Source organism: Laccaria bicolor, genomic scaffold (assembly GCF_000143565.1).
Source record: "Laccaria bicolor S238N-H82 LACBIscaffold_55 genomic scaffold, whole genome shotgun sequence".
Lineage (NCBI taxonomy): Eukaryota > Fungi > Basidiomycota > Agaricomycetes > Agaricales > Hydnangiaceae > Laccaria > Laccaria bicolor.
The window spans coordinates 265,326-291,309 of NW_001889926.1; the positions used below are offsets into that span (position 1 = coordinate 265,326).

Genomic DNA, 25,984 nt, shown 5'->3' on the forward strand with positions numbered 1-25,984 from the left:
CAAGGCAGGGAATGAAATAGATATGAAATTGCCCAGGCAGGGATATGAAATTGCCCAGGCAGGGATATGAGATTGCCCAGGCAGGGATATGAAATTGCCTCAGGCAAGAAATGAAATGAATATGAGATTGCCCAGGCAAGGATATGAAATTGCCCAGGCAGGGATATGAGATTGCCCAGGCAGGGATATGAAATTGCCTCAGGCAGGGATATGGAATTGCCCAGGCAGGGATATGAAATTGCCTCAGGCAAGAAATGAAATGAATATGAAGTAGCCCAGGCAGGGATATGAGATTGCTCAGGCAAGGATATGAAATTGCCCAGGCAGGGATATGAAATGAATATGAAGTAGCCCAGGCAAGGATATGAAAAGGCAATGAAATTAGGCTGGGTAGGCAATGAAATTAAAAGTCAGGCAAGAATGAAATAGCAATGAAACAATGCTGGGTAGACAATGAAATGGAAGGACAGGCAGTAATGAAATTGCAATGAAGTAGTATTGAAATATGTCTCAGGACAGTTATGAAATAGTCATGAGAAGCACTGGTAAAGAAATGAAATACATTTCATAAGTTTTGCCTACTCTTCTCATTTCATAAATTCATTAGGCAGTGTGGATGTCGGTGTGCAGGCACTTGCCTGTATTTTATCATAAAAGTGGTAGCTACTAGTGACCGACCCTTGAAATGATCTTAAAACATACGTTGATGGTGATTTCAACAGTGCTTGAACCAGTGCGGGGAGAATCAAACAATATTTGCATCACGGCGTTCGAGACTGAAAGCATATCTAATGGTCCTGCTTGAGTAACTAGGAATAAAGGTCATGAAACACTTACTCTTGACTCCCATCAGCGGGAAACGAGTTCTTGATGTATCCAAGGAAATTGTTTGAGCCTGGCTGGTAAACCCTAATATACTTGTTGTTGTAGTTGCAACTACATCGAAACCTGAGTAGAGGATCAATGCAATTACGCTTTGCAGCCTTACTAGACACTAGATGGAGTCGAGCACTTGTCTGCCAAGAATTTATAAATTGTTACTTGACCAGAAACTCAGTGAGACTCACACTGGACGTGGGTAGGCCCACTGAGAGACCTTGGTGGAAGAAGCGGAAAACCCACTGCTAGTAGACGCTTTGCGTTGGTATTAGATCGGTTCGCTGCATTGGATAGGCGTATATGATGTCAGGCATGCGATGATGCGAGGGTGGATTGAATGAGTGTGAGGAAAAGAAGGATGACAATATTTTGAAAGTTCAGCATTCTATACTTAGGATGAGAATGAAAGAAGGAGACAAGGAATGGTCGGACACATCACCACAGAATTTTCCAGTAAGGTTGATGATGGAGAAAGCGCCAAATTGGGTAGTGTGCAGCCCAAAAATACCCGAATTGTATTCTCGCCGTTGAGCGGGAAATCTTGAACTTTTTGTCTAGTCATTGAAGAAATCCTCGCACCAAGAGATTTTTGAAGCATGAATTGTCTGTAGGGAAATTGTAGACTGGCGAGCGGTAAGTTGGGGATTTCAAACCCAAAAGTGAGGTCGAATTTTCAACCCATGGGAATAAATTACCATATATGGAAGGCATTATTGTGTCATAGTAGTGACACGTGACACTTTCAATCTGCTCTCACACACCTCCTCTTTGACCTAAGTGTATGATCCTCCCTCAATTTGCAAGCCAATACTCAAACTGGTACTCAAGGTCAACACATGCTAGGTAGTGCTTGGAAGTCCAGTCCCAAGACTGCAAAAAGACCACAACTGGACCAGACCAAGACTGCAAAAGACTGGACCTGCAGTCTTGGTCTTTCAGATTTGAGATCACAAGACTGCAAAAAGACTGGTTAACATGGACCGGTCTTGTCGGTTAAGACCGGTCTTCTGTACATACATAATAACCCTTCAAAACGCACCTAAGATCATATTTTTAGGCCAAAAACTGACAAAGATACATACAATTTACAAAACTGTAAAATATTTCATGAAAATAGCAGATGTACCTTAGTATTTTTGTATACACATCAATTCTCAACGTAATTTAACGTTCTTGCACTTGTTTAGAAGCTACGAAAAATGTCAATAAATTTACCGACTCATAATTGCAAATTCTATCGCATATTTAGTTGAAAAACCGGTCTTGAACTGGTTGTAACCAGTTTGGACCAAGACTGGTCCAAAGACTGAAAAAGACCACAGTCTTGGTCTTTTCTGGTCCTGGTCTGGTCTTTTGAAGTTTTAGGAATTGTGTGGACCGGTCTTGGTCTTGGTCTTTTTGTTTTGGGCCAAAAAACCGGACTGGACCGGACTTTCAAGCACTAATGCTAGGTGATACAACCAAAATGTGGGCCTTTCACCATTAATTCATACAGCTTACCCAGACTGTTTTGCAGCTGCATTGTTTACACTTTTTCACACTCCTGGCACTACAATCTGTGCAGCTGCAACAGTTTTATTGCAGTTACATAGCAAGAGGCGTCAGATCCTCCAATCCCAACCGTTGTTCCCACAGCATGAGGGTACCACCCTCATACCATATTAGGGAATCTCACATGATGTGGCTTGAGACGGCTTATTCTATGAGATCAAAATGGTATCAGTACTGCATTCACCCTTGTCCGAATCTCCAGACGTGTCCTTGCTTCGGAAAATGGTCGAATAAGTTTGTGAAACCACATTCTCTCTCTTCGGACAATTCTACTCTACCTCCTCGTTCAATCAAATTGATTAAAATACTCCTACTGACAACATTGCTCCCCTTCATGATCTCTCGTTCTTTGCAACTCCAGGAGTTCCGTGAAAAAATCACTCTAGGTGAAGGGGAAGGAACAAGACTAGGCATTCCAGATGATAGACAAGGGCTAGCACCATGACCGATGTGCACTATGCAAACCTGTTGTAAGCTGTAAGTTGTATCTTCTATCTTACTTCCCAGAATCCCAATGAGCGAGGTAGAGGCCGAGGGAGAAAAATACCAATCCTTCATCATTTTATCATTAAATTCTAATCCCATCTATTCAACTACCAACACCATCAATTCACCACCCACCATCTTTTTTTCGCAGTGTTACTACTACCAACTCAAATTTCTTTCTTTGAAATTGTCTTCCCATATATTATCCTTGCTTCTTCTTCAAGAATTAGCACAATTTACATTACCTCTGATTTGATGTAGTTTCGTGAATACTACAAATAGGTGATATCCTGTGGTACATGAGCCTTGGACTCAAAATTGATGCTCAAACACTTGTGCAGTGGAGTTGATGGGAATGCTAGATGCCGCTGACATGCCATCCTTTGGATATCACCACTTGTGCTTTGTCATAAATGGATCTGACAGCCAGAATCGGTGGATCTGACACCTCTTGTTACATAGCATGTCCTGCTTCACCAAACTAGTGTTTGAAAGTCCGGTCTGGTCCAGTCTTTTGACACCCAGGGGCTTTAACTGTAACCATAACCGGTCTACCCTTTTCCCAGAAGTCAAAAAGACCGGACTGGACTGCAAAAGACCGCAGTCTGTGGTCTTTTTGTGGTCTTTAGACCGGTTTCGGTCTGCACCAGTTTTAACTGGTCTATGACCGGTCCTTAGGCTAATATTTTAAACTGATGAATCAGTAAATTTATTAACATGTCTACTGGCTTTAAAACGAGCCCAAGAACGTTAAATTCGGTTAGGAATTGGTGTTTCTGTAAAATAAATCAGGTACATCTACTATTTCCAAAAATATTTTACAATTTAATTCATGTCTCTCTCGATTCTTTACCAAATTGTATGTTCTTTGGTGCATTTTAAAGGGTATTTAGGGGGCTACAAAAGACCGGTTCACGTTAACCGGTTTTCTTGTGGTCTTAACATCTCAAAAATAAAAGACCATAACCGCAGGTCTGGTCTTTTGCAGTCTTGGTCCAGTCTGGTTACAGTTTTTTCCAGTCACGAGACCGGACTTCTAAACGCTATACCAAACCTTCTTTTACAGCCATACCAACTCTCACTGACAGTTGCTTCTATAGCCAGCAGGAGTTCTGTCAATTGTACTGGGAATATCTGACTATTATCTGTCATATAGAATACTAAATTTGATGTACAACGTCTCTTGATGCCATCTCAAGGCCTTTTCTTCCTTCAAAGCACTGTGTGTGGCCACCCAGTCATGAATTTAGGCTTTACAGGGCAGATAAATGATAATTAATTAACAAGGTTGAAAAGATTTTTTACGACCAGCTGGCTGGACTAACTAACCAGCCTGGTATATCAGGTTCAATCCTGAAACCCCCTTGAATTCACCCCAGAAGGTTGATTGCAAATGGAATACTGCCACAAGCTCATCTGGGTTGAGAAGGTAGGTAGACTTGAAGAAGATGAGAGTAAGCACTTGTTGAGAATTTGTGTTTGACTCTGGTAATGGGATGGTTATAGTCATCCACCCACCAATGATATGCCACCATCATTTGATACACTTTTGACCAACTAATATCTCACTCAATACTACATCAATCTTTGTGAAATAAATTGTAACGTGCACTACAAGGTCACATCTACCGTAGTACAAAATCTGGGAACAATTGAAGCAGTATTGGTGCTGCTGTGAAGTTTTCAAAATGGACTATTTTTGGAAATTGCTGCAATACAGTCACACCACCCAATGATACACCCATAATTTTGACTTTTCTTCCTGACATGTGGTTCAAACATTCTGAAATTTGGTAGGGTTATAGAATGTAATTTATCTCAAATATTTATGTAGTTTTTATGGCTGAATGTTGTACTTCAAATTGTTGGATGCAATTTCTCAGTTTCGGCATATCATTAGCAGGTGGATGACTGTACTTACAATCAGATAAGCTAAACAGCAACTGCCGGAAATCACTGGCACTTGGCAATCACAAACACAAGATGGGTGGCAATAAAATAAGCAAGATGGGTTTCTACCCCCTGTAGTCTTTGATCCAACCCCCCTTTTATGAGTATTGATCCAACCCCCAAAATAAAAGTACTGATCCAACTAAATATGAAGTACTGATTTAACCTTAAGGAAACTACAAACTCAACCCAAGTTTGTAATGTACTGATCCAACCCTCTTTTCAAGCTCTCAAAGTACTGACACAACCCTGCTTTTGAAGTTTTAAACTACTTATCCAACCCCTCTTTACAAGCTCTTAAACTACTGATGTAGCCCTGGTATATGATGTTCTAATACAACCCTTCTTTTGAATGTTTAACTACTGATCTAACCCTGGGTTTTATAGTTTTTAAACTCCTGATTCAACCCTGTTTTGTTTAATTGTGTACTGATTCAGCCTGTAGTATCTCCCATGGAAGTACTGATCCAACCCTGTTTTCTGCCTTACAGAACTACTGATCCAGCCTGGGTTTTTGCCTCACAAAAGTACTGATCCAACCCTGGTTTTTCCAATTTCCTAATTTGGACACCTGGCATCAGCTGCATGCACCTGCCACAACTATTGTAATCTTGACTCTGTACCACCATCTCCTCTCCATACTATGGCTAAAGGTCACAAGAAACATCAGGTAAGTCTGTTAGATTGATTCATTTCCCATCTAATATCACTGATGTGTGATAAATAGCACTCAACATCAACTCTGAAGGTGCAAGTCCTTCCAAGGTCAAAAATCATGCTAAGAGCTTTAAGAAGGTAGAAAGTACATGCAAATCTTCATTGGAAAATCTAACATGTGTATTTTAGCACAAGCACCAGCAGATCCTTGACTCAGATGACAACATGGACATTGATGATCAGAATAGTGATTCTGGCTTGCAGTCCAAGGCTAAGAAACTAAAGCCTCCTGTTAAGGTCCAGTATTTATATTTCTTTGATGCTAGACTCTGAAGTGAGATCTGTATATAGCCCACTTGCAAAAAACCTGGTCGTCCATTGAAAACAGATCAGAAGGCTAGACAAGATGTAGCTTATCTGTTATCAATCAAAAAGAATTATTGATCATAATCCAAATATGGTAAGTAAAAAACCCAGGTTGAATCAGTACTTTGATACATCAAAACCCAGGTTGAATCAGCACTTTGATACATCAAAACCCAGGTTGAATCAGTACTTTGATACACCAAATTCCAGGTTGGATCAGTACTTTAATACATCAAAATCCAGGTTGAATCAGTACTTTCATTATACAAAGTCTGGGTTGAATCAGCACTCTCATTATACAAAGTCTAGGTTACCTCAAAGCTCTCAACATCATAAAAGTAAAAGCTAAAGGTTGAAACAGGCTTTTGGAATCTGAATTAGAGCAGGAGTTCAAAACATTAAAAAAGATTGAATTTCCAGGGTTGAACTAGGACTTTAATATACATCAGGAATTTAATCTACTAAAACCTGGGTTGAATCAGGACTTCAGCATAACCAATATCCAGAGTTAAATCAGCAATTTCAAAACCTGGGTTGGACCAGAACTTAGATACAGTAAAACCTGGGTTGAATCAGGACTTTCAAAACCTGGGTTGTATCAGCACTTAAAAACACTGAAACCTGGGTTGAATCAGCACTTCAAGTACTCAATTTCCAGGGTTAGATAAGTACTTCCAAAAGAGTTGACTCAGTACTTAGAAAATGCTGGATCAGCACTTTTAAAAATGTTGGATCAGTACTTTATATATCTAATAATGGGGGTTGTCTCAGTACATTTGGGTTTTGCTGGGTCAGTACTTTGTAAACCAGGGTTGGGTCATAGACTACAGGGGGTAGAAACATATTTTGGATAAAATAAAAATAAAATGCTTGCTACTATCAATTTCTTTTCATGCATCATAAACCTATTTTCTATACCTCCCAGACCCAACCCCGACAAGTCGCCTCTCATCAAAAGGATCTTTGAGCATTATTTCAAAGCAACAAAAGTGTTGATGGCCGATGGCTCAACATTTACTATGCGTGCAAAAATATGGAGGTCATTTTATCCTTCGGAGGGTATGCTTGAGTTTGGGAAATATTCGCGTCCGCGTCTATTTTAAAATAACTATGTGTGGTGCACTTATGTATTTATGGAGACGGTATTTATTGGCACGTGTGAGAGGTGTTGCCTTTCGCTTGTTGATGGTTGTGAGGCGATTCCGTCAATGCAGAGGTCGGTGGGATGTTAGACCATAATTCTGGTCAGGCTGTTGGCTCCATTCACAAGCTAGAATAGTAACCTTAATATCTGGATGCCAATGCGCTCAAAATATACGTACATTGTGACGCTCAGTAAAAACGGTTCGTCAGCTATTGGTCATGTGGTAGTCCACCTATGGTCTTACATGACTAAAAGCAGTGATTTTTACATGATTTTGACTTTGAGTCGACTAGCCAACATCCATCCAAGTCCCATCATAGTCAACTAACCGTCACATTTTGGTATGTTTACATCACTACACTGATGTGGAGATGACTAACATGACTTATGGATGACCAGCGCTTGAAGTTGCTTGACTTTCGTTTTTACTGAGTGTGACGCGTTGCACTACAGGCGCCAAAAGTGCAGGATTCTATATGAGGCAAATAGAAGCGTCTAAAAATACTCGCTTCCGTACTTCTGATAAATTCGTTTTCTTTTCACACACTTCCCGTTTATTAACGCCCAAGTCCCCCACCCGCTTTTTTTTCCGACACCCCAACTACGAATAACCACCCTCTAAGAAATGAAGTTCCTCACTATCGCTTTTGCCTCATCTGTGGCGTCTGTTGCTTCAGCCTCGATAGCAAGTGCCCACTAATGTTGTTCAAATCATGTTAACTGACTCGAGCATCAAGGTGGTTAGAGTCGGCGCCACGTCGGGCGCAGAAGGCGGCATATTTCAGTACATTCCCAACACTTTCAACGCAACAAATGGCACTACCGTCACCTTTCAATTCACTGGAGCGTAAGCCACTCGATCTTTTCTTGAACGTGCAACCAATTAAAGAGTCTAAAGTCCAGGAAACCATACCGTCACTCAATCGAGTTTTGCTGACCCCTGTGATCCCCTCGCTGGAGGTTTTGACTCTGGCTGGGTATCCATTCCCTCCAGCCCAGCTCTGACTGCTGCAGATACGCCAGAATGGAATTTGACCATCACCGATGACACCAAACGTGAGTCTGCCAAATCATCCACGATTGATTTTTTGAAGTTGACAACAATTTCCCAGCCATTTGGTTCTTCTGCAAACAGATATTGCCCAGCGCCCACTGCACGTCAGGTACCCATCTGCGGCTCTTGTTCATGGAAGCGTGTGTTGCTGAAATTTGGTGAATCAATTAGGAATGGTTGGTGCCATCAACGCTCCCACCACCGGGAACAAAACATTTGCTGCCTTCGAAGCCGCTGCAAAAGCGTTCAAGGGTACACCTGCGGTAAGTGTTACGCCGTAATTTTTCCTACGTGGGTTTCAAGTGTCAATTCTTCCCATCAGCAAGTTGAAGGAGGCCTCGTTGGAGTGGGTGCGTCAGCGTCCGCTGGTGTTGGTCCAGTTCCTAGCGGGGTGAAGCTTTTCACGGCGTCGGCAATCGCCACAACTTCTACAAAATCCTCCGCCGCAACTACCTCTGGTTCAGCGGCAGCTGCTCCCAGCTCGACTTCTAAGTCGAGCGACGCAAAGAAGCTTATCGCTAGCTCCTTTGTGGTGCTCTTGGGAACAGCGATCGGCATTAGCCTAGCATAGTAGAGCTAGTATTTAGCGTCGAGACATACTTTCTACATTGTTGAAGGACCGAGAATGTTTTCAAAATGCTATTTAGCATATTTGGTTTATGAGCATCTCATCCGCTGCGACCAGCCCGCTAATAATTTAGCTGTATATTCGTTGGACTCGGGACTCGTTTTTTGATGATCTGAGTGCCGCCAGTCGCTTTGGTCTTAGTTAGGTACGTCACCGCAAAGTTATTCGCAAGAGATACGACTTGAACAAGTAAAGCGGTAATTGCTGCAATCACACCAAGCTTGTTATGGGCGTCAATCACCATCTCGAGGGGCTTCAAAGGTTGAGATTTCATTCAGAAACAAGTAGAATACGAAACGTACCCAAATGCAGCTTGCCCACGGGCCAGGGTTTTCAACGGAGTGCCAAGATAGTCAGCCGTATTGTAGAAAACATTATTACCTGTAACGGCAAGGCCATGAAGTTGGCATTCAAAAAGGGAAATGACTCACCCCACCATGCTTGAATATTGTTCAACCCAATAGTTTTATTTTTAGGATATTGTAAGCTGGAATCAATTCCTATTAACCGCCGGACCATGGACCATAGGAAGAACAACAGACCAGAAGAATATTAATACCACGGATATAGCCACTCCCGAATCAAGTGCAGCGGAGAGAACGTCTAACAATTCAATATGAAAATCTCGTGACAATTTGTAAAAGCGAAACGTACAGTTGTACTTGGTCCACCAAGAAAAATGACGGCGTCTGATGAGGTATTGGAAAGTGAAGCCCACAATCGCCCACGTCACGTAGTTTACTGCATTCGCAGGCGGAATTCGACCAGTTCCCGAAAGAACAACGCTAAGCAGTCAGTAAATCAACAAAAGAAGCAGTTACAAGATAAAACGACATGCGGGAAGCTAGGAGAATGAGCGCAGCTTTGAATTGGGAAAAAAGTATCTCGCACTTTATGTACCGAACCCACGAGTTCGGGAATCTTCTCGATAGAAGCCACGCAATGATTGGCAACAGAACACCCAGGGGAAAAAAGAAAACGAGGGCTTCTCGAAATATCAGCATGAGGTTCAGACGCGAAAGGGACTCGCTGACCACTACAATCAAAATAAAGGTTCAGCCCTGGAAAGCTTTTGCTTGGACTTGCCACATACTAATAAATTTGACCCTTCGAGAACTGACGCGCAGGACCAATGACACCCCAAATGATTGAAGCGGTCCCAAAGACCTCAGTGTTAGGACAGATGAAGCTAGAGGCACAGGTCAGTCAAAGTCATTATCGGGACTGGTCATTTCTCTCTTACCCGCTTTTTTGCAAAGGATCACACATGTCACTGGAACAAGAACAGCAACCTGAGTGGGGAAGCGTAGTTCAACAGTCGACCTTACGAGATATTGGTGAACATCCAAGCTTGAACTGCAAGTTGAGCAGTGCCTGCGATTACGGCGCAAATTACCTACAGTCATCAGACACAGTCAAATTAGGGCAGAAAGAGGGAGAGGTACTTGGGCGAAAAACATTGTTCTCGGGGGTATCTTCATGTAGCTTGCACAATGTCAACTTCTTCACATGGCCAGAAAAGAACACTCACTGTCCAAGTTTAAAGTCGGACGAAAAAGTCAAGGCTTCAAAGACGTGAACATTTGAGAGACGAAATAAGATTTCCAGTCAAACCTTGCGCCATCGTGATGTACCCCCATGTCTTAAACAACATCATAGCGATCGGACGACCAGGTAACATATAGCCAATGATGAGTTCCGCAATCACGCTGGGGCGCAATGAAACAGTGAGATTCGGGGGGCAGGAAGTTGAACATACTTTAAACCGACTTGCTGGTTCGTAATGGCTTGTATCATCCCGATTGGAATCACATACATGAAGGCTAACTTCCCACATCAATATCAACAACATCACCTAAGCGAGGACCTACAGATAGCTGTGGCCAAGATAAACGCTTGCGGAGGGGGGGGGGAGTTCAGTCCTTGAGAAAAACTAAGCTAGTGTCGACTTACCCCACACAGGTAAGCCAGTTTCCAGGACCTCAATAGATATAACCGCAAAAACGAACATGACGACTGAGTTCGTGACGTCAGCAAGCAATCATACGGAGGGAAAAGACGAACTAAATATTACTCCATAATACCACTCTGGCACCTGTTTGTACTTCGACATCAGACGTGCATGAATATCTGGCTGCTCCTTCAGGGAGCGGCGGGCTTGGGACCATATCTGCTTCCGGTAGAAGAGGAAGGCATGTGTGAGCGTCGCCGTAATCGCAGCAAAGGAGAGCCCGTATGATACGGCAAATGTAGCTCTGACACCAAAATCAGTGATTTGACGCGGGGGGTGAACGTTGAACGACTCACGACAAAAAGAGAGGACTGTAGGCTTCATATTCAGCGAGGTTTAGCGATGCGTCTGCGTTGATGATCCGCGACACATTGTAGGGAAGGCCTTTGTTATCGAATGAATTCCTTGAAGATATTCTTGACTCATGATTCAGAAGATATCAGTTGTGAAAGTTATAAACGAACGGAAGGTATTGGGTATTCCAAACGTTTGTATACTAGATCCATCAGTAGCGCGTTCAGCAAGCAAAGGATATAGACTGACGTAGACAACGGGAACGAAAAACCCTAAATTAAGATAGAGTGAGAAAGGTGTAAGATCTAGCGACCAATGTTGAAGGGAGCTTACAACAGAAAAACACAAAGCCGCAGACAATATTGACTTCTGCCCACCCTAACGAGAGCTGTCAGCAAGGGCTCTCCTAGTTATTTCACTATCCGAAGAACCTACAAGGCGTCGCGAGACTGGGTGATTACACATGTTAAAAACAAATACGAGTGCTTTCAATTGAAGACTCACGGGCTACCGATGTAAGCGATTTGAGCCCAATCGAACGAGACGAGGCTATTAAAAATTGAGAGGCGATTAGAAAGAGTTAACCAGCGCAAGACGGTTCATACCTCATCCCCTAAATTGTTCGAGGAGATGTTTCAGACGAGTGATGAGAATTGGACTGCCTACCATGCCATGCGTAAATCTGCAAACCAAGGGTGATAAACCATCGGTGTCAATAAGGAGGTTGTAGAGCTCACCCAAACATTTGGTTAACGATCTGAATCGCAAGGCGATTAGTTGAACCACATGCTAGGTAGATCTTACCCACAACATTTCGAGGTACGATCCAACAGACCTAACGGGTGATAACGTGAGAGGAAGAAATCCGTGGCCCAATGCTACACGTTTACCCAATTGAATACACTTGCGGATTCGGTTAGAAAACGTTCACCAAGCCAATAGATATAAGGATGACCCACCTCAGTGCTTGGAAGAGATATCCAGGGACAATATCTTGTGAAGTCAATTGAATACGCGAGTATAACAAAGGACATGAATGAAAACATACACCACACCGCGGATGCGAAGAAACAATAAAGGAAAAACTTCTCGCGGCTCAAGCCACCTCGATCTCCCACCCCAGCATATGTCTGAGAATGAAGTGTATTGAATAGCGCGCACGTCACCAAGTTCGCTGGCCAAACTTCGTCGTTCAGGTCAGGTCAGGGCGAGCAAGGGAGATGGTGGCGGAGAGTACTCATTGAAGGTGGATCAACCAGGAACCGACGACTGATGCCGCCAACCGAGAATCCGATTAGTTGGGTTGACATCACGACCATCCATTGGTCTTGAGTTGATTGGGGGTAGGATTAGGAAAATGGAAGACAGAGGACTCACATCCGAAATTATATGATTGGTGGTAGTAAACACGTTGAACGGCAACAATATCGGTCTGGAGGTCGTTCGTTGCGCTGGCACTATAAACATGGTGGGTGTACGTACCGCGTAAGCTGTTTAAACTTTGCATTTAACCAACGGGAATTCAGCTGTGAGAAAAATCGACTGCGTACCTGAACCCGACCCAACGCTAAAAGTTTGTAACACCTGAAGTGAGCTTTGAGATGGGAGTATAAATAGTGCGGACTAACGTCGCCATGATGGTAACGAGCACCTTACACTCAATCATAAGCCCATGGAAGGAGAAATCGCAGGAAAATTCGCGTACGTGTTCCTTGATAGAAAACGGGCCTGGGTTGAGTTCCAACCCAAAGATCGAGATGTTTGGGACGAATCTCGCCCATGCCCTGCCAATCGGAAAAGCGAGGAGCTGTGCTACAATCTGGGATCCCAGGGTAGACCTTAGATATCGAAGGGAATAGAAAGATGGGGAGCTCACACTAGTAATTTCGACCGAGGGGTAACGGAAATAAAAGAACTGGTTCAATCCCTGATCCGCCATGAGTGAGCGTGAGGCGAATCGCAGAAGGAAGGGTCTGCATACGCTGATAAGAATGGCCCATACAATTCCTATCGCCGCAGGTCGTCATCGTTGTTTCACGAACGTGAGAGTACTTGAATAACACACCCATGACCCAAGAACGTATGGTTGACACTGGGATGGTCGTATCATCAGTATTCGCCACAGCCGATCGGACTTCCGGGTAAGGAGAGTCATCTTCAAGCAGACCAAGGATTGCGTTCGTCTTGTCGATGTTGGGGTCGTCGAATTCGGAGAGTGGAATGGGTCCATCAAGGTGCACCTTATCTGAAGTGGGATGAACAGCTTCGCCAACGTATGAAGAGGTTGGAAGACGAACCAGAATCTTTCCCTTGATCGTCCTTTTCTCCGCTCTCAGTTCTCTCAGTCGAGGGTGTCGCAAGGTCCGTCTGGGCCGACATCTTGTGAGGGTGGGCGATAGAAAGGTGGGGAATGGCAAAAGCGGACTAAGACGTATTTAAAGCTTTTCAGCTATCAATCAAACATCCATGTCGATAGCTTCTCCGGGGCCAAGCACATGTACCGGCTCAGCCGAAAGGGGAATGGGGTATCTTGTTCAGTTAATATTCGTTTGTGCATGTGCTCCGGAGGTGATAAGCTCGCTTTAGAACTCCATTGCATCAATCTAAAATGAATCTCGAGCTTGGTGGTGCTGAAGGAGATTGACAAGTATTAGCAGATGATGGATGGTATTGCAATGCTAGGATACAAGTCAGCGTACAATTATGGTGCGATGTGGAAGGAGGATTCGGATCCTACCTACCAAGGGAATGGATATCCGACTTGAAGTTGTGGCATAAAAATAGGCGGGCTGGCGACATTTGATTCGGTAGATCCACCCAACGTGAATGGTCAGCCGTCGCCGTTGCTGAACAAACGGTCTTCGCTAAGGCTTACAACACAGTGGGGGACGATATATATGCGTAACCCTACATGGACATTGTAAGCTCATCTTGAAAGTGATATGTTGTGAGCATGAGAACTGAGATCTTTAGAGATTCCGCCACCACTCAAACATGCGCTTTTCAGTAAGCAATCCACAGAATTGACGAAAAGAAGAGATGTCGTACAGGAAGGGTTTTCGAGGAAACCGTTGTGGTTTCCGAGGAAGAAGCCAACGTCGACGGCGCGGCGACGGTGACCGGAACAAAGTTTTTAGTCACGTGCGATTCCCTACAGAACTGAGACAAGCAAGGTATGACTGAACAAAAAATGCCACAAAGCGCATCTCACCATGTCCGACATTATTTCCTCATCGTCCGTATATCCACCGCAAGGGGAAACCCCCTCCAAACCCCAACTTCACTCCGAGTCAGGTATCAAACCTCGGGACAGTGAACCCGAAAAGGATAACCAGAAGTCTCTACTGAGCTCCAAGCCAGATAAAGATTGGACCAGGGATAAACCCCGCCCCACACGCCGTGCGTATTAACATTTTCCGCTACCTACCACTTCAATCATCTATTAACACTCTGGCACCCAGCCATCACCGTCATATTCTTCGAATGGCTCGGCCGCCTCCTCCTCGCCACCCTCTGCCTCTTAACCTCCTTCCTGTCCCTCTGGTTCGCGTGCAAGATGTTCAAAGCAAGTGACAACATATCCATCTGGACGGCGGATTACAAAAGTCCCCCTTTACCTCCTGGTGCCCCCCTCTTGGATGTTTTTGTCGCATGGCCTGAACCCATGATAGAATGCGGAGTCAAGTTGTTTTTGGTGGTTGTTTGCTCACCGATAGTTATTGTTTGGGAGCTCGTTATTATGGTGTTGTTTTTCTCTGCGGCGATTGGTGTTTTGTCGGGGATGCCATTATGGTGAAGAACGAGGGCCCAGTGACATAATAGTGCATAACGTGACGTCATCAATCAATGTGAACCGTAGAAATGATCAAAATCCTTATTGCGTCTTACCATGTCCGACCCAGCGCTCACACCCCTGCCAACTTCACCACATGAAGGCGTCTCGCCTAAATCTCCATTGGATTTTGCACCAGATATCAAAGCGACTTCGGACGGTGAATGTGACCAGGAGAACGAAAAGTCTGATGTGAGACTCGCCGAGAAATAAAGGGAAAGGGATGGGATCGAGGAGCAGAACAAACGCCGGCGTGCACGCGGTACGCATTACCCTTCCGAATGCTTATTCCATGCCTGAGATTAACCCCTCGCCATTCTTATGTAGTAGCCTGGTTCGTAAGCAAAACCCTCGAATGGATCCGCCGCACTCTCCTTGCTATCCTCTGCCTCCTCCTCTCCCTCTGGTTCGCCTGTCTATTCATACAAAGCGGTAAAAAAATGTGGGAAGCGGATTTCAACGATGGACCCCCGCTACCTCCTGACGCCTCGGCTCTTGAAGTTTTCGTGGGTTGGCCGTTACCTTTCTTCGCATCGGCTGTAAAGCTGCTTACAGTGGGTATTTGCATGCCAATGATATTTCTGATGTTTGTTGGGTGTATGTTGGCGCTTTTGGTCTTGGCTTTTCTGGTGATGGTGGGGAAGGCGCCTTGAGGCGGGTTGAGGGAGATGAGTGAGGTTACTAGAGATTGATGGCTTAACTTGATAATTGACTTTGAATGCGGCTGCAGTTTACTGCTGGGAGTTGAGTTTCTTCCGACTTGATAATTACGGTGGTAAGCGAAGGTTTGAAATCGGGAAAAATTTGACCTCACCTGCCAATACTGTGCTCACTGTGAATAACACTCGGGATTTCTTTCTTTGTAATTAGGTCTATCCTTGATGGTTTATTGGCTCCGTCGACACACGCGCCGCAAATCAAGCAATCTAAATTTGCAAGCTCCACGTGCGAAAGCTCCCTGACAAGGATTGTACTCGAGTACGTTGTGAAGGTTTTCCTTGGTAAAGTGATGAAGGTATGTCCGGTAACATTTCAGACTATACCGCCTGCTCCTACGTCAGTCATCGCACTCGTAGTGCTTGAGAATTCAGAGTTACTGTACATATGAACCTCCGGCTTTTTCCTAACTGGTGGAAAGTGCGTTTATAAATTTTCTTGAGGCCTATCCACGCGGCTACATGATTTTGTTTGACCCCTGAGAAGACCAGAATTTTGACAAGGAGACTGGTCGAAGGTCCAAATTTTAAAGACGGCACGCGGGACGAATGTGCATTTACAACGTTCTTGTGCCTACGATATTGAACGTCTTTGTTAGTCTACTGGCTCGAGAACTTTCCATGTTCGACAAAATTCTCGACGCGCGAAAGCTGGGTTCAATTCCCAAACAAAGATTCCACGTCGAAAAATGCCCATTTTTCTGGCGTTCGTGGAAAGTGTGATTGTATTTTTTTTTAAAGCCTATCCGCGCGGCTTGTATATAACTTGGTTTGCCTCGAAGAGCTCATTATGGCCGGGGGACTTGTAAATAAAATAAAAATTGGAGTAATATTCCCTTCTGATAGTATCTATATATCTATGTATCTCTCCCACTGACGCAAGGCCGCGGCTTATCTTAAAAGAGGCTTGGGGATAAGGAGGTAGTGCTGTGACGTCGGAAATGGTTTTGAGCCGATAGATAAGGTGGTTATAGGCGCTAGTTGAGTGAATTCACGACTAAGCAAACTGGGGGAATGGCGAAAGCTCCAATGATGATTTTGTTGATCCGCCGACGTGATGCAGCTTCGGAACGCGTCGGACGCAGCCGTAACGATTACGGGACCTTATCGAGTTTGACAACGATCCACGTTCATGCTACTAGTCATATAAAATACCCCTACCACTTGGCCGATACATCACATCCTACCCTCCACTTCTCCTACACGCCAACAGCATGGAAGCGCTCATCCCAGAGATTAAAGAAATTTCGGACTATGTGAGCGCTACGCAACTAGTTACGGTCAGTTGAATTCGATTTCCGCGCGCTCGTCAACTGAGCTGATGATTATTCCTGATTGTCCATAGTATTCTGACGGTCGGTTTTTTGGAAGTCGGCAATGAACCGGACCTACTTAATGTTGGATGCCACAGTTGCTGGAGCAACGATGTTTGTCTACGACTACTTCTTAACACTTGGAATGGAGGTGGACTTGGTGTGGTCGTCAAATTGGAGCCTCATGAACGTTTTGTTTATCGCTCAGCGATATCTCCCATTCTTGGATGCGGCCGTGTTGTGTTTTCTCCGTATGTGAGAGATTTTGAACTCGTGATAACATCCTTACCTTTGGCCTTTCCAGCACAATTTTCGACGACGATAGCTCCGTCCCATTGTAGGATACTTGGGATTATTAGGGGCTGTAAGCGTTTTGTATTTTTGATTTTAAAAAACATACAAGACGTTACTAACATGCTGTCCTCCAGTGTTGATGGTTACTGGAATCGGTTTGTCAGAATGTCTGTCGCGCCATTTACTCCCGAATATATAAACTTAGATGAACCTACTATCAGTAATTCTGACGCTGCGCGCGTGGGCGGTTTGGGATCGGAATGGACGATTAGGAGCGGCGCTATCTGTTTTCTTCTGTGCTACGGTTGCTGCTAGTTTCGTAGTCATGACTATTTTCCTACTCGGCCTAGAATGTGAGTCGCTAGCTGATATTTTTGCATTCTCATCATAAATTAACTTCGCTTTCTTCAGTCAGCAACAAGCCCTATCCCTCTTTTCAAGGGTGTTTTATCACAAGCTCAAACCAGTTGGTATACATAAATTGGGTGATTTTGATGATATACGAAGCGGGTAAAGGCAAACAACTTTGAAGCATTCAAATTATGAAACCCACTCTTCCAGTTCTCTTGATGCTGATGCTCATTCGCGGTATTGCTGCTTGTTCGTTCCCATTTTCCTGCAAAATTCACTTGTAATCTAATCCATGGTTAGATCGATGGGGAGGGCGTAGTGCGCTTCATCGTGTTGTTTATGGCGAAGGTGAGCTCAAACCCATTTCTTCTTGAGTCAAGTTTATTCAGACGACTACTTAGGCATTGCATTCTACATCTGTATCTTCGGTATAGTAAAAATCAATGTCCTATTGCAACCATCTTTAACCCCCTTTTTTAAAAGTCTTATCTACCCTGAACGTAGTTGTTCTTAATACTCTTTCGGTTCGTCGTCTCGTGAATATCAGAATGAAAAAAAAAAAGCTTGGTTGATCGTATAGGCGAATTACTTGGATTTTCTATCCTCGTGTGTCTCCTCTCTCTCTCGTTCGTGCTACAAAAAATTCTCACTGCACGTGTTGAACAACAGTGTAGAGCGATGCCTTCATTCCATATTGACGAGTAGGGTGCTCCTTCACATTCGTGTTTGTATTCGGAGAAATGTGGAATTCCCAGCCTGGTCTGGCGACATGACAAAAATCGAAACCCGAATTCGGTTCGCGGATGGAGACCGAGGGAGCGGGAATAATGGAGTTGTAGGTAGATGTTGAACACGCAAAGGGTGATCCTCTGTAAAAACGAAGAGCAATGCCAAACCTGGGTGCTTTTGAAGAATATAAGTGCGTCCAGAGGGCTCTGGTACTGTCCAGAGCACGACGATGTTGAATGGGAGTGCCGGTTTCAAACCTCTCGCGAAATATTCAGCAAATATTGAGTACACTTGAGGACCGATCACATACTGTGTGCCGTCAATTCTTATACAATTTGAATTTCGAAGCACATTCTAAGATATGATTTTCGATGCTTTTGCTTCATTTTACTCCACATATTTTTTTGTGCAGGTTACGGTTAATTTCGAATGTCAACGGCGATGGACATCTGGGTGGGGGTCGCTCAAAACCAGAAATTATCTGCACTTGGGTCCCTTATGACCACGTGCATGACGTCGCCTTCCAAATCGGGAATCTTTGGGGAAGTCGGAGCTAGCGGCGCTGAGTCTCTCATGTCATTTTCTCTGCCATGAGCAGTCGCAGCCACACCCGTCGTTCCTCGTCCCGCACAACCTCAAGATCACACAGACTGCCATCCACACTGCGCAAACAAACCGCACCGACGACTACGAGTGTCTCCATCGTGTTTGCCGAACCGGAACAAGGGAGTCCGCTGGCTAGTGCGTTGACGAAGCTTCCTATAGCTAGGGCTCCTGAGATGGAGATGGGGCAGGGGATAACGATTGCGGATATGGATGGGAAGGATGTGGATGTGTTTGGGGGTACGTTGTGTTTCTGATTATCTGGGGTGGCTGACGTAGGTGTGTGTAGACAGATACTCTTTCTCGCAGGAGGAGGATATGTCGACTGATGCTACGCCTTCTACGGCCACTAGCACACCGTTATTTGATGCCGTCGCCGATGACGTCGTGCCCTTCCCTTCATTACCACCCATTAGCCAAGACAATGCGTATACTCCGCCCGCCACTCCGCCCTCTGAGACTGCCCAGGCCGTCTCAGAATCATCCACTCCTCCGCCTCCGCCGGTAACGTCTTCACCACGCTCAAATTCAACATCTACATCCCCACCACCGCCAACCTCGTGGTTTTCCAGCTTCTCACGTGCCAAAGGCAGACACGCAAGCGCGAGCGCGAACGTGGTCTCCCCAACCCAATCAGGCGATCCATCCAAGCGCACACCGTCGTTGGCCCCTATTGATTCACGAACGTTACCAGACGTACCTACGGACTCATTACAGCCACCACCCATACCCATACCCATCTCTGTACCACCACTCTCTGAGCTCCCGCCTGCACTTTGTAGGGAGGCATCGACGTTGCAAGCTCTTCTTTCGGATACTACTACTGCTACACAAGGGAAAGTGGAGCTGGGGTCGGAGTCGTTGAATGACCTTGATCACCCGGTATCGTCATCCCCTCAGGTTCAATCACAATCACAATCTCAACCTCAAGGTCAAGAACAAGAACAAGTACAAGGACGTCCGTCGTTGGATGATCGTACATCATCGATAGACGACCAGGTTCCTTCGTTGCCGAGCACACCAATCTACAATTCTCCCGCCCCGTCCCCTGCGCGTGCACGTGCGTCGGTGGTTCAACCGATGGGGAATCCCACGTCGACGAGGTTTGCGATGCTTTTTGGTAGGGGTGGGGCTGGTGTTCCGAGGGGAGGTGAGAAGGGATCTGGAGGTATGTGTTGGATTTATGTCCACGTTGGGGGGTGCTGATGACGCGTCGTTTGGTAGGTCCGATGACGAGCGCTGGAGAGGTTTCGGGTCAAGGTAGAACTGGTTTTTTTTGTTTATTCTGTGAGCAGAAGCTTGACTTGATTGATAGATCCAATGTCGGGCAGTGCGATTGTTCAAAGTGAAGGTGTGTGCTTAACATTGTTCTTCTCTTGTGGGTACTGATAATTCATGTGTGATAGAATCAAAGCCGATCGATGCGGTTATTCCCAGTCGAGGTGCGTGTCAAGAAACAGCTGACGACCTTGTTCCGTCGTCCCTCTTTTCTTTTTTGGGTTACTGAGAGTCTGTGTTTGTTTGACAGATTTGGATTCGTCTCCGATAAGTGCGGTTGGTCAGAGTGGGGGTGGGTTTACGCGTCTTCTGTTTCTTTTCGTGTTGGATGTATTGATGGTTCGTTTGTTAGATTCTGCGGTTGTTCACAGTGAAGTCGGAGGTAAGTGTTATTTTTGTGAGGCGACCTGGCTGGATGTTATTATTTCTCGGCTGTGGAAGTCTTTTTATCCGTTGAACGCTCTGAAGCGTTCTTTTCATGCATTTATCTTCATCATTCCTTCATCCGTCGCATAATGACTTGCGATTTTTTTTTTTGCAGATTCAACGAAGACTACTGCTTTTGATCCAAGTGAAGGTGCGTCATTATTTGTTTCTCGTTGTGGCTACCTTCGCTTGTTGCCTCTGATCTTACCTGGATGGGCACTGATGACTTGTTGAACAGATTCGACGCTGGCAGTTGCGGTTGTTTTTACTCAAGGTATTTGACTTTTTATTTTGAGTTTGTTAGCGGGGGGTGGGGTCGTTCAGCTCGATATTTTGATCTCTCTTCTTTTTTCTTTGCGATTCAATGTGTGGATCGCTCTCTTTTTTTCGTGGGGGTGTCCTCTCACGTTTCTGGATCTTTATTGGTTTCCTGGGGTATTTCTTTTGGTTCCGTTTGGCTTCGCAGCTACCTGTTCTATTCTTCTTTATAACCTTCTCAAGTGTCTGTATGTATGGCATACTAACCCCCACATCGTGTCTAGAGCCCAACTCAACGACAGAAACGAACTCTTTAGTTGGAGAGTCCAATTCATCTGGCGATGACGTGCCGCCGGCAACGGCCGACGCTTCCTCACAACCGGTGACAACACCGGCCGATGCTCTTTCAGAGTCACAGCCAACTACATCAAACGCAGCAGAACCTCCGCAGCAAACGTCGTCTTGGTGGGGATACCTGGGCTGGTCGTCGACTCCCGCGATGACAAACGATGCCTCTTCCTCTTTGTCACCCCCTGTTATAGAACCCCCGCAGAGCTCAACGCCACTTGAAACGATTCCAACTGTTGCCAACGACACTCCCCACCCTTCAGAACAGGCTATGAATGTGGAGCCTCCCCAGGATACCACTAGTCCTGGGGATGTTGCGCCTGACTCTTCGGAGAGGGCTATGGATGTGGATACACAACCAGTTAGTGACAACGGTGTTGTTGCTGGGGATAGCGCCCCAGCCCCGAGCGGTGGCTCAGCGTGGTACTCACCTTGGTCTTGGTATTCCTCCGCCCCCACTACTACTGCCACTTCACAGATGGATGGTTTGGGTGTGGAAGAGACGTCACTCATGGCTGAGGACTCCTCAGCGGCCATCGAGGTCGATGTCCCTCACGCGCCCGAAGGCCAAGCCGTTGAGGCAAACTCAGCCCCGACAGCCTCAGAGACCACCATCGAAATCCCCACGTCTACCTCAGATCATCCACCCGAGACCAATCCCATTGAAGCGACGATTACCACTCACCGTTCAGGGTGGGCAAGCTTCTTCAGTTCGCGGGCTGGAGGCGTCAAGAGGATTGAGTATGGTGGCGTTAAGAGGGATGAGCATGGAGCGGAGGTTATGGAGATTGACGTAGATGAGGTTGAGGGGGAGGAGAAGAGGGAGACGGGGGAGGGTGAGAAGGTGGTTGAGGGACAAGTCAAGGGGGTCCTTTCCATGACGACGACATCGGAAGTGACGATCAATGCAAAGTCGACTCCGAAATCCACGCCTGCGGCGTCGAAGCCTGCTTCGGGGACCAACACGCCGATCCTACCATCCAGTCCCTCCTCGGCCTCTCCGTTGACAGCAGTGAAGAATGGGATGCCGGCTGAGAAACCCATGGCGGCGGCTGTGAAGCTCAAGCGGACCGCTTCCCCAACGCCGTCAGTTAAGAAGTCGAACGCTACACCTCCACCTCCCAACCTCATCCTTCCAACATGGGGCGACACCTTCCATACGGCACCTCGGAACGTCGTACCCCCACCCCCTCCTCCATCACACGCTAGGGGGGACAACGCTTCGGTGGGAGGCAAGTTGCTTGGGAAGACGATCAAGTTCGTTAGTGGGGTTTTATTCGCTAACGACGCTCCTGTGATGTCGGCCAAGGGGAAGGAACGGGAACGGGAGAATGTTGAGAGTCTGTTGGAGAAGGAGAGGAGGGAGAAGTTTGTGGGGATTGGGAGGGAGTTGCCTAAGGCTTGGGGGGTGTTGAGGGCTGCTGGGTGGGACGTTGATCCAGGGATGGGGGCTGCTTCTTCGGCAGGTAGAGAGAGTTTGGGGGGTGATGTGGACGGAGGTTTGGATATGTCGGATGTGTTGAGGGGGTGTAAGCGTGTTGTTGTGATTGGAGTGCACGGCTGGTTTCCTGGTTAGTTCACTTTCTTTCCTTTTGATCTTTGGAGTGTTCTGATTGGGTGATGTAGGTACTATTATGCGAACTGTCATCGGCGAGGTCAGTACAATGAGTCTTGCTCTTTCTGTCGCCGTTGTTCCCCGATGTTGAGCTGACCCTCGTTTTTCACACAGCCTACAGGAACGAGCCCTAAATTTGTGAACATGACTGTTCAAGCGCTTCAAGATTTCGAGGACACGCATGGGGTGAAGCTCGAGAAGATCACAAAGGTGCCACTCGAGGGTGATGGGACGATCGACTATCGCGTTGATAAGTGAGTTGATATCCGTTTGTGGGAGTTACTCGGGGCTCATGTGATCTTATCTTCTCCCGTGCAGGCTATACACCAACCTCAAGGCGAACGAGGAATGGATGGCCGATCTTCACGCTGCGGATGCCATTTTCATCTCGACACATTCTCAGGGCTGCGTGGTGTCAACGCATCTGTTGGACAGGCTTATACGAGATAAGCATATCCGGCCGCCGAGAGATTCAGTTTGTGTTACTGGGGCAGACTCTTTTCCTTCCTCCGTTGGGATTGATCTGCCACCTGACATGAAGCCCCAGCGGATATGCTGCCTTGCGCTTTGTGGCATTCATCATGGCCCTTTGAGGTACTTGGGCAGCAGTACGCTTGTTCAGCCCTATATCCAGGTATGCTCCAGTATCAATCACAGTTTTTTGGATATCTTATGGCTTCTTTTTCGTTAGTACTTCGAATCGTTAGCGGCGCGTGAACTCTTCGAGTTCCAGGTACGTTCAGGTTTCTAGTCTTGGCGTTGATCACACGACTTATAACGATCTGGAGCTCAGAACACCGAAAGTGCGGTCTCGAAGGCCTATATTCATGCCTTGAAGAATGTGCTTGATCATGGGGTACGTTTTTCTATTTTTTTCTTCTTCGTCACGTCGTTCACCTGTCTACATTCCTGATGATGATCTGTTAGGTAAAGATCCTCTACGTGGCTTCCCTGAACGATCAAGTCGTGCCAATCTACTCAGGTTTGTTCACGGCGGTGACTCACCCATTGATCTTACGGGCTCTATACATCGACGGAGTTGCATATCAGTTAGTCGACCATCCATTTCCAATTCTGATTCACCCGGTTAGTTAACATGCCCCCGTCCTCCCTTATTTAATATATTTAGCTCCTCCGATTTTCTTTCGAATCTTCTTGTGCTTCTTCTTCGCATCCGGAATTCGGGGCTTTCTGATAGTGGCCTTCTTGCACATTTGTCGGAGGCCACGGCTGGGTCCTTGAATGGTGTTGGACATTCAACTGCGTATGAAGATGTTGCGACGTATTCGTGAGTATTTTTTATATCGGATATGAATGGCGATCATTACCCTTTTTTCATTTTTTAGGCTTGCTGTCAAGTATCTGTTCTTGGCGAACGACGGGACGGATGGACGATCTCAGCTTGACGTTGAGCCTTTCAATGCGAGTCATGAACAGAACGATTACGAGGTAAGCCGGCCGAATATCATCCAATCCCAACGGATTGTTCATTAGTTGCATGACACAGATTCCCTGGGCGCTGCGGGAGATAATTGCGGATGAGCGCGTCGTCCATCTATTCTCCAAGGAGATAACTGAATTGCGAGACGCATTTCGGGAATGGCATCCTAAAACGAGCATTTTACGCGATTTGAAGCGGAAACTTCAACCTATCCAGAAGCTTCCCTCGACGTTTTCATCTCTTGGTTCTGTGAGCAAGCTGTAATCTTTTATATAGACATCATTTTCCATATACACGCGTTTATTCCACTATTCCATACTCATTTACAACGAAATTTGCATTTAACTACAATCACAACAGTGACTCACCACCTAACACATTTTCGACATGGCTTGACTACGAGGGTTTGGGATATACCAGCAAAGTTTATATATCCTTATCGTACGGGGTGGGGGAAATTGGGTCCGGACTGCTTACAATACGAGGCTTTACCATGGCAATCCAGGCAAAGTCGAGGCACTTCAGCTGGCAAAGGGAGGTGCTACTCGTTACTACTTAACTCATGCACATATTGCCTCAAGTGATACTATCAAAAAGTGGACAAGTCGCGCGCTATCAGTTTTCAACAACATTGCGATTCTTGGACTTTGCTTCTGACTAACATAAAATAAAATATTAGAATCAAACCGCTCATATTTAGGGCTTCTAGCTAACAAGGACCGCTTTATTTAACACGCGTCCGTTCCAGGTATCCAAGTGTTGAAACGGGTGATATCACATGGTGCAAAAAGGAGTCGCTGCGCATACGCAGAATACATAGATAGACGAACGTTGCGCGCTGGTAACCCAAAGGGACACATCTGAGAAAATGCACAGAGAGGCTCTGTGTCTTTGATGTGGCGTTTCAGCGTAAGATTGCCGGATATATAGGATTTGCTTCCGTATTTGATAACGAATGGCAATCAAACGTTGGTGTTGACGACTCCAGTTGAACCCACTCGTGTAAATCCTGCAATCTTGTGGGCGTAGAGAGAAAGCACAGGGGACTCATTAGTGCCACTTCGGAGCCTCTAAAATCTTCTAAATGTCGTCCCTTCTCCTGATCAACTCGTGGATAATGCAAGGGCCGATCACGGAGATAAGCTTTCGCCTGCAGAGTTGTTTGACGCCCATATCTGATATCTACAGACCTTACATATGAACGGAATTAAATTCATGAACGGTTCTGCCATAAATAAAGCATATTCTCTTGGCTGCCAAGTTGCCAACACCATGCATACTCCCTTCCTTCTCAGACTCCTTAGTAGAGCTTTTCCCGTTTAGTCGGAGAAGTATTAATAACCGCTAGTAGATGAGGTACGGAGTTAAGAGATACTAGCTAGCGCCTCGAGCTCACCCCCCAGAAATGTCATCGGGAAGCACGGGTGAGTCCGACGGGTGTGCCTGATTGCGAAATGCTCACCGGAAACCTATTATGTTTGACATTGTCTGTCCATTGATCAGCCGCCATCGCACTTCAGCTGAATGTTCCATTCTTCGCCAAATACTTCCCCGGCGACTCTGAGAATAATAGGATTTCGATTGAATACGCCCAACATTTTGTTGAAGCAAGGATGTTGAACAGCAGGCTCTACACAGATCTGAAGCTTGTGATACTCAAAATGAGCTCATTACATTCATTCAAGACCAACAGGAGTTTGCGATCGCACGGTTACTGGGAAACTTGCCGGACTTCTATGGAACGGCGATAGGCAACCTTT

At 45.7% G+C, this 25,984-nt stretch overlaps 7 protein-coding genes across 7 annotated transcripts; 5 read left to right on the forward strand and 2 right to left on the reverse strand.

Annotated features, from left to right (window-relative positions):
* Positions 1-587: 587 nt before the first annotated feature.
* LACBIDRAFT_333785 (uncharacterized protein) lies at positions 588-2,401 on the reverse strand (the record flags this gene model as incomplete). The annotated part of the gene is made up of 7 exons (XM_001888483.1): positions 588-638; positions 703-809; positions 838-987; positions 1,068-1,160; positions 1,919-1,944; positions 2,095-2,185; positions 2,380-2,401. 7 exons carry the CDS (start codon positions 2,399-2,401, stop codon positions 588-590), a joined length of 540 nt encoding a protein of 179 aa, XP_001888518.1.
* Positions 2,402-7,746: 5,345 nt separating this feature from the next.
* Positions 7,747-8,658, forward strand: LACBIDRAFT_295685 (uncharacterized protein; the record flags this gene model as incomplete). The annotated part of the gene is made up of 4 exons (XM_001888416.1): positions 7,747-7,880; positions 7,932-8,089; positions 8,259-8,350; positions 8,410-8,658. 4 exons carry the CDS (start codon positions 7,747-7,749, stop codon positions 8,656-8,658), a joined length of 633 nt encoding a protein of 210 aa, XP_001888451.1.
* A 294-nt stretch (positions 8,659-8,952) lies between these two features.
* On the reverse strand, positions 8,953-13,399 carry LACBIDRAFT_312906 (oligopeptide transporter; the record flags this gene model as incomplete). Its single annotated transcript, XM_001888484.1, has 37 exons — positions 8,953-8,968; positions 9,018-9,096; positions 9,147-9,202; positions 9,258-9,318; positions 9,370-9,500; positions 9,554-9,559; positions 9,607-9,744; positions 9,809-9,904; positions 9,959-9,988; positions 10,044-10,111; positions 10,161-10,200; positions 10,247-10,280; positions 10,330-10,424; positions 10,475-10,538; positions 10,587-10,610; positions 10,669-10,731; positions 10,780-10,970; positions 11,023-11,142; positions 11,191-11,222; positions 11,270-11,292; positions 11,354-11,398; positions 11,456-11,469; positions 11,525-11,569; positions 11,626-11,633; positions 11,687-11,702; positions 11,758-11,855; positions 11,952-12,013; positions 12,069-12,203; positions 12,258-12,347; positions 12,398-12,452; positions 12,503-12,510; positions 12,571-12,587; positions 12,649-12,671; positions 12,726-12,947; positions 13,002-13,027; positions 13,086-13,265; positions 13,318-13,399. The coding sequence occupies 37 exons, from the start codon at positions 13,397-13,399 to the stop codon at positions 8,953-8,955; spliced, it is 2,493 nt and encodes an 830-aa protein (XP_001888519.1).
* An 833-nt stretch (positions 13,400-14,232) lies between these two features.
* LACBIDRAFT_333788 (uncharacterized protein) lies at positions 14,233-14,816 on the forward strand (the record flags this gene model as incomplete). The annotated part of the gene is made up of 2 exons (XM_001888417.1): positions 14,233-14,419; positions 14,482-14,816. 2 exons carry the CDS (start codon positions 14,233-14,235, stop codon positions 14,814-14,816), a joined length of 522 nt encoding a protein of 173 aa, XP_001888452.1.
* Positions 14,817-15,292: 476 nt separating this feature from the next.
* LACBIDRAFT_333789 (uncharacterized protein) lies at positions 15,293-16,291 on the forward strand (the record flags this gene model as incomplete). Its single annotated transcript, XM_001888418.1, has 5 exons — positions 15,293-15,449; positions 15,583-15,637; positions 15,723-15,867; positions 15,889-15,908; positions 16,168-16,291. The coding sequence occupies 5 exons, from the start codon at positions 15,293-15,295 to the stop codon at positions 16,289-16,291; spliced, it is 501 nt and encodes a 166-aa protein (XP_001888453.1).
* A 491-nt stretch (positions 16,292-16,782) lies between these two features.
* Positions 16,783-18,066, forward strand: LACBIDRAFT_333790 (uncharacterized protein; the record flags this gene model as incomplete). Its single annotated transcript, XM_001888419.1, has 9 exons — positions 16,783-16,848; positions 16,914-16,923; positions 16,980-17,132; positions 17,186-17,245; positions 17,310-17,330; positions 17,397-17,528; positions 17,587-17,660; positions 17,827-17,874; positions 18,031-18,066. 9 exons carry the CDS (start codon positions 16,783-16,785, stop codon positions 18,064-18,066), a joined length of 600 nt encoding a protein of 199 aa, XP_001888454.1.
* Positions 18,067-18,845: 779 nt separating this feature from the next.
* On the forward strand, positions 18,846-20,844 carry LACBIDRAFT_312908 (uncharacterized protein; the record flags this gene model as incomplete). Its single annotated transcript, XM_001888420.1, has 9 exons — positions 18,846-19,098; positions 19,148-20,026; positions 20,083-20,118; positions 20,174-20,209; positions 20,265-20,300; positions 20,387-20,428; positions 20,489-20,518; positions 20,678-20,713; positions 20,801-20,844. The coding sequence occupies 9 exons, from the start codon at positions 18,846-18,848 to the stop codon at positions 20,842-20,844; spliced, it is 1,392 nt and encodes a 463-aa protein (XP_001888455.1).
* Positions 20,845-25,984: the final 5,140 nt, after the last annotated feature.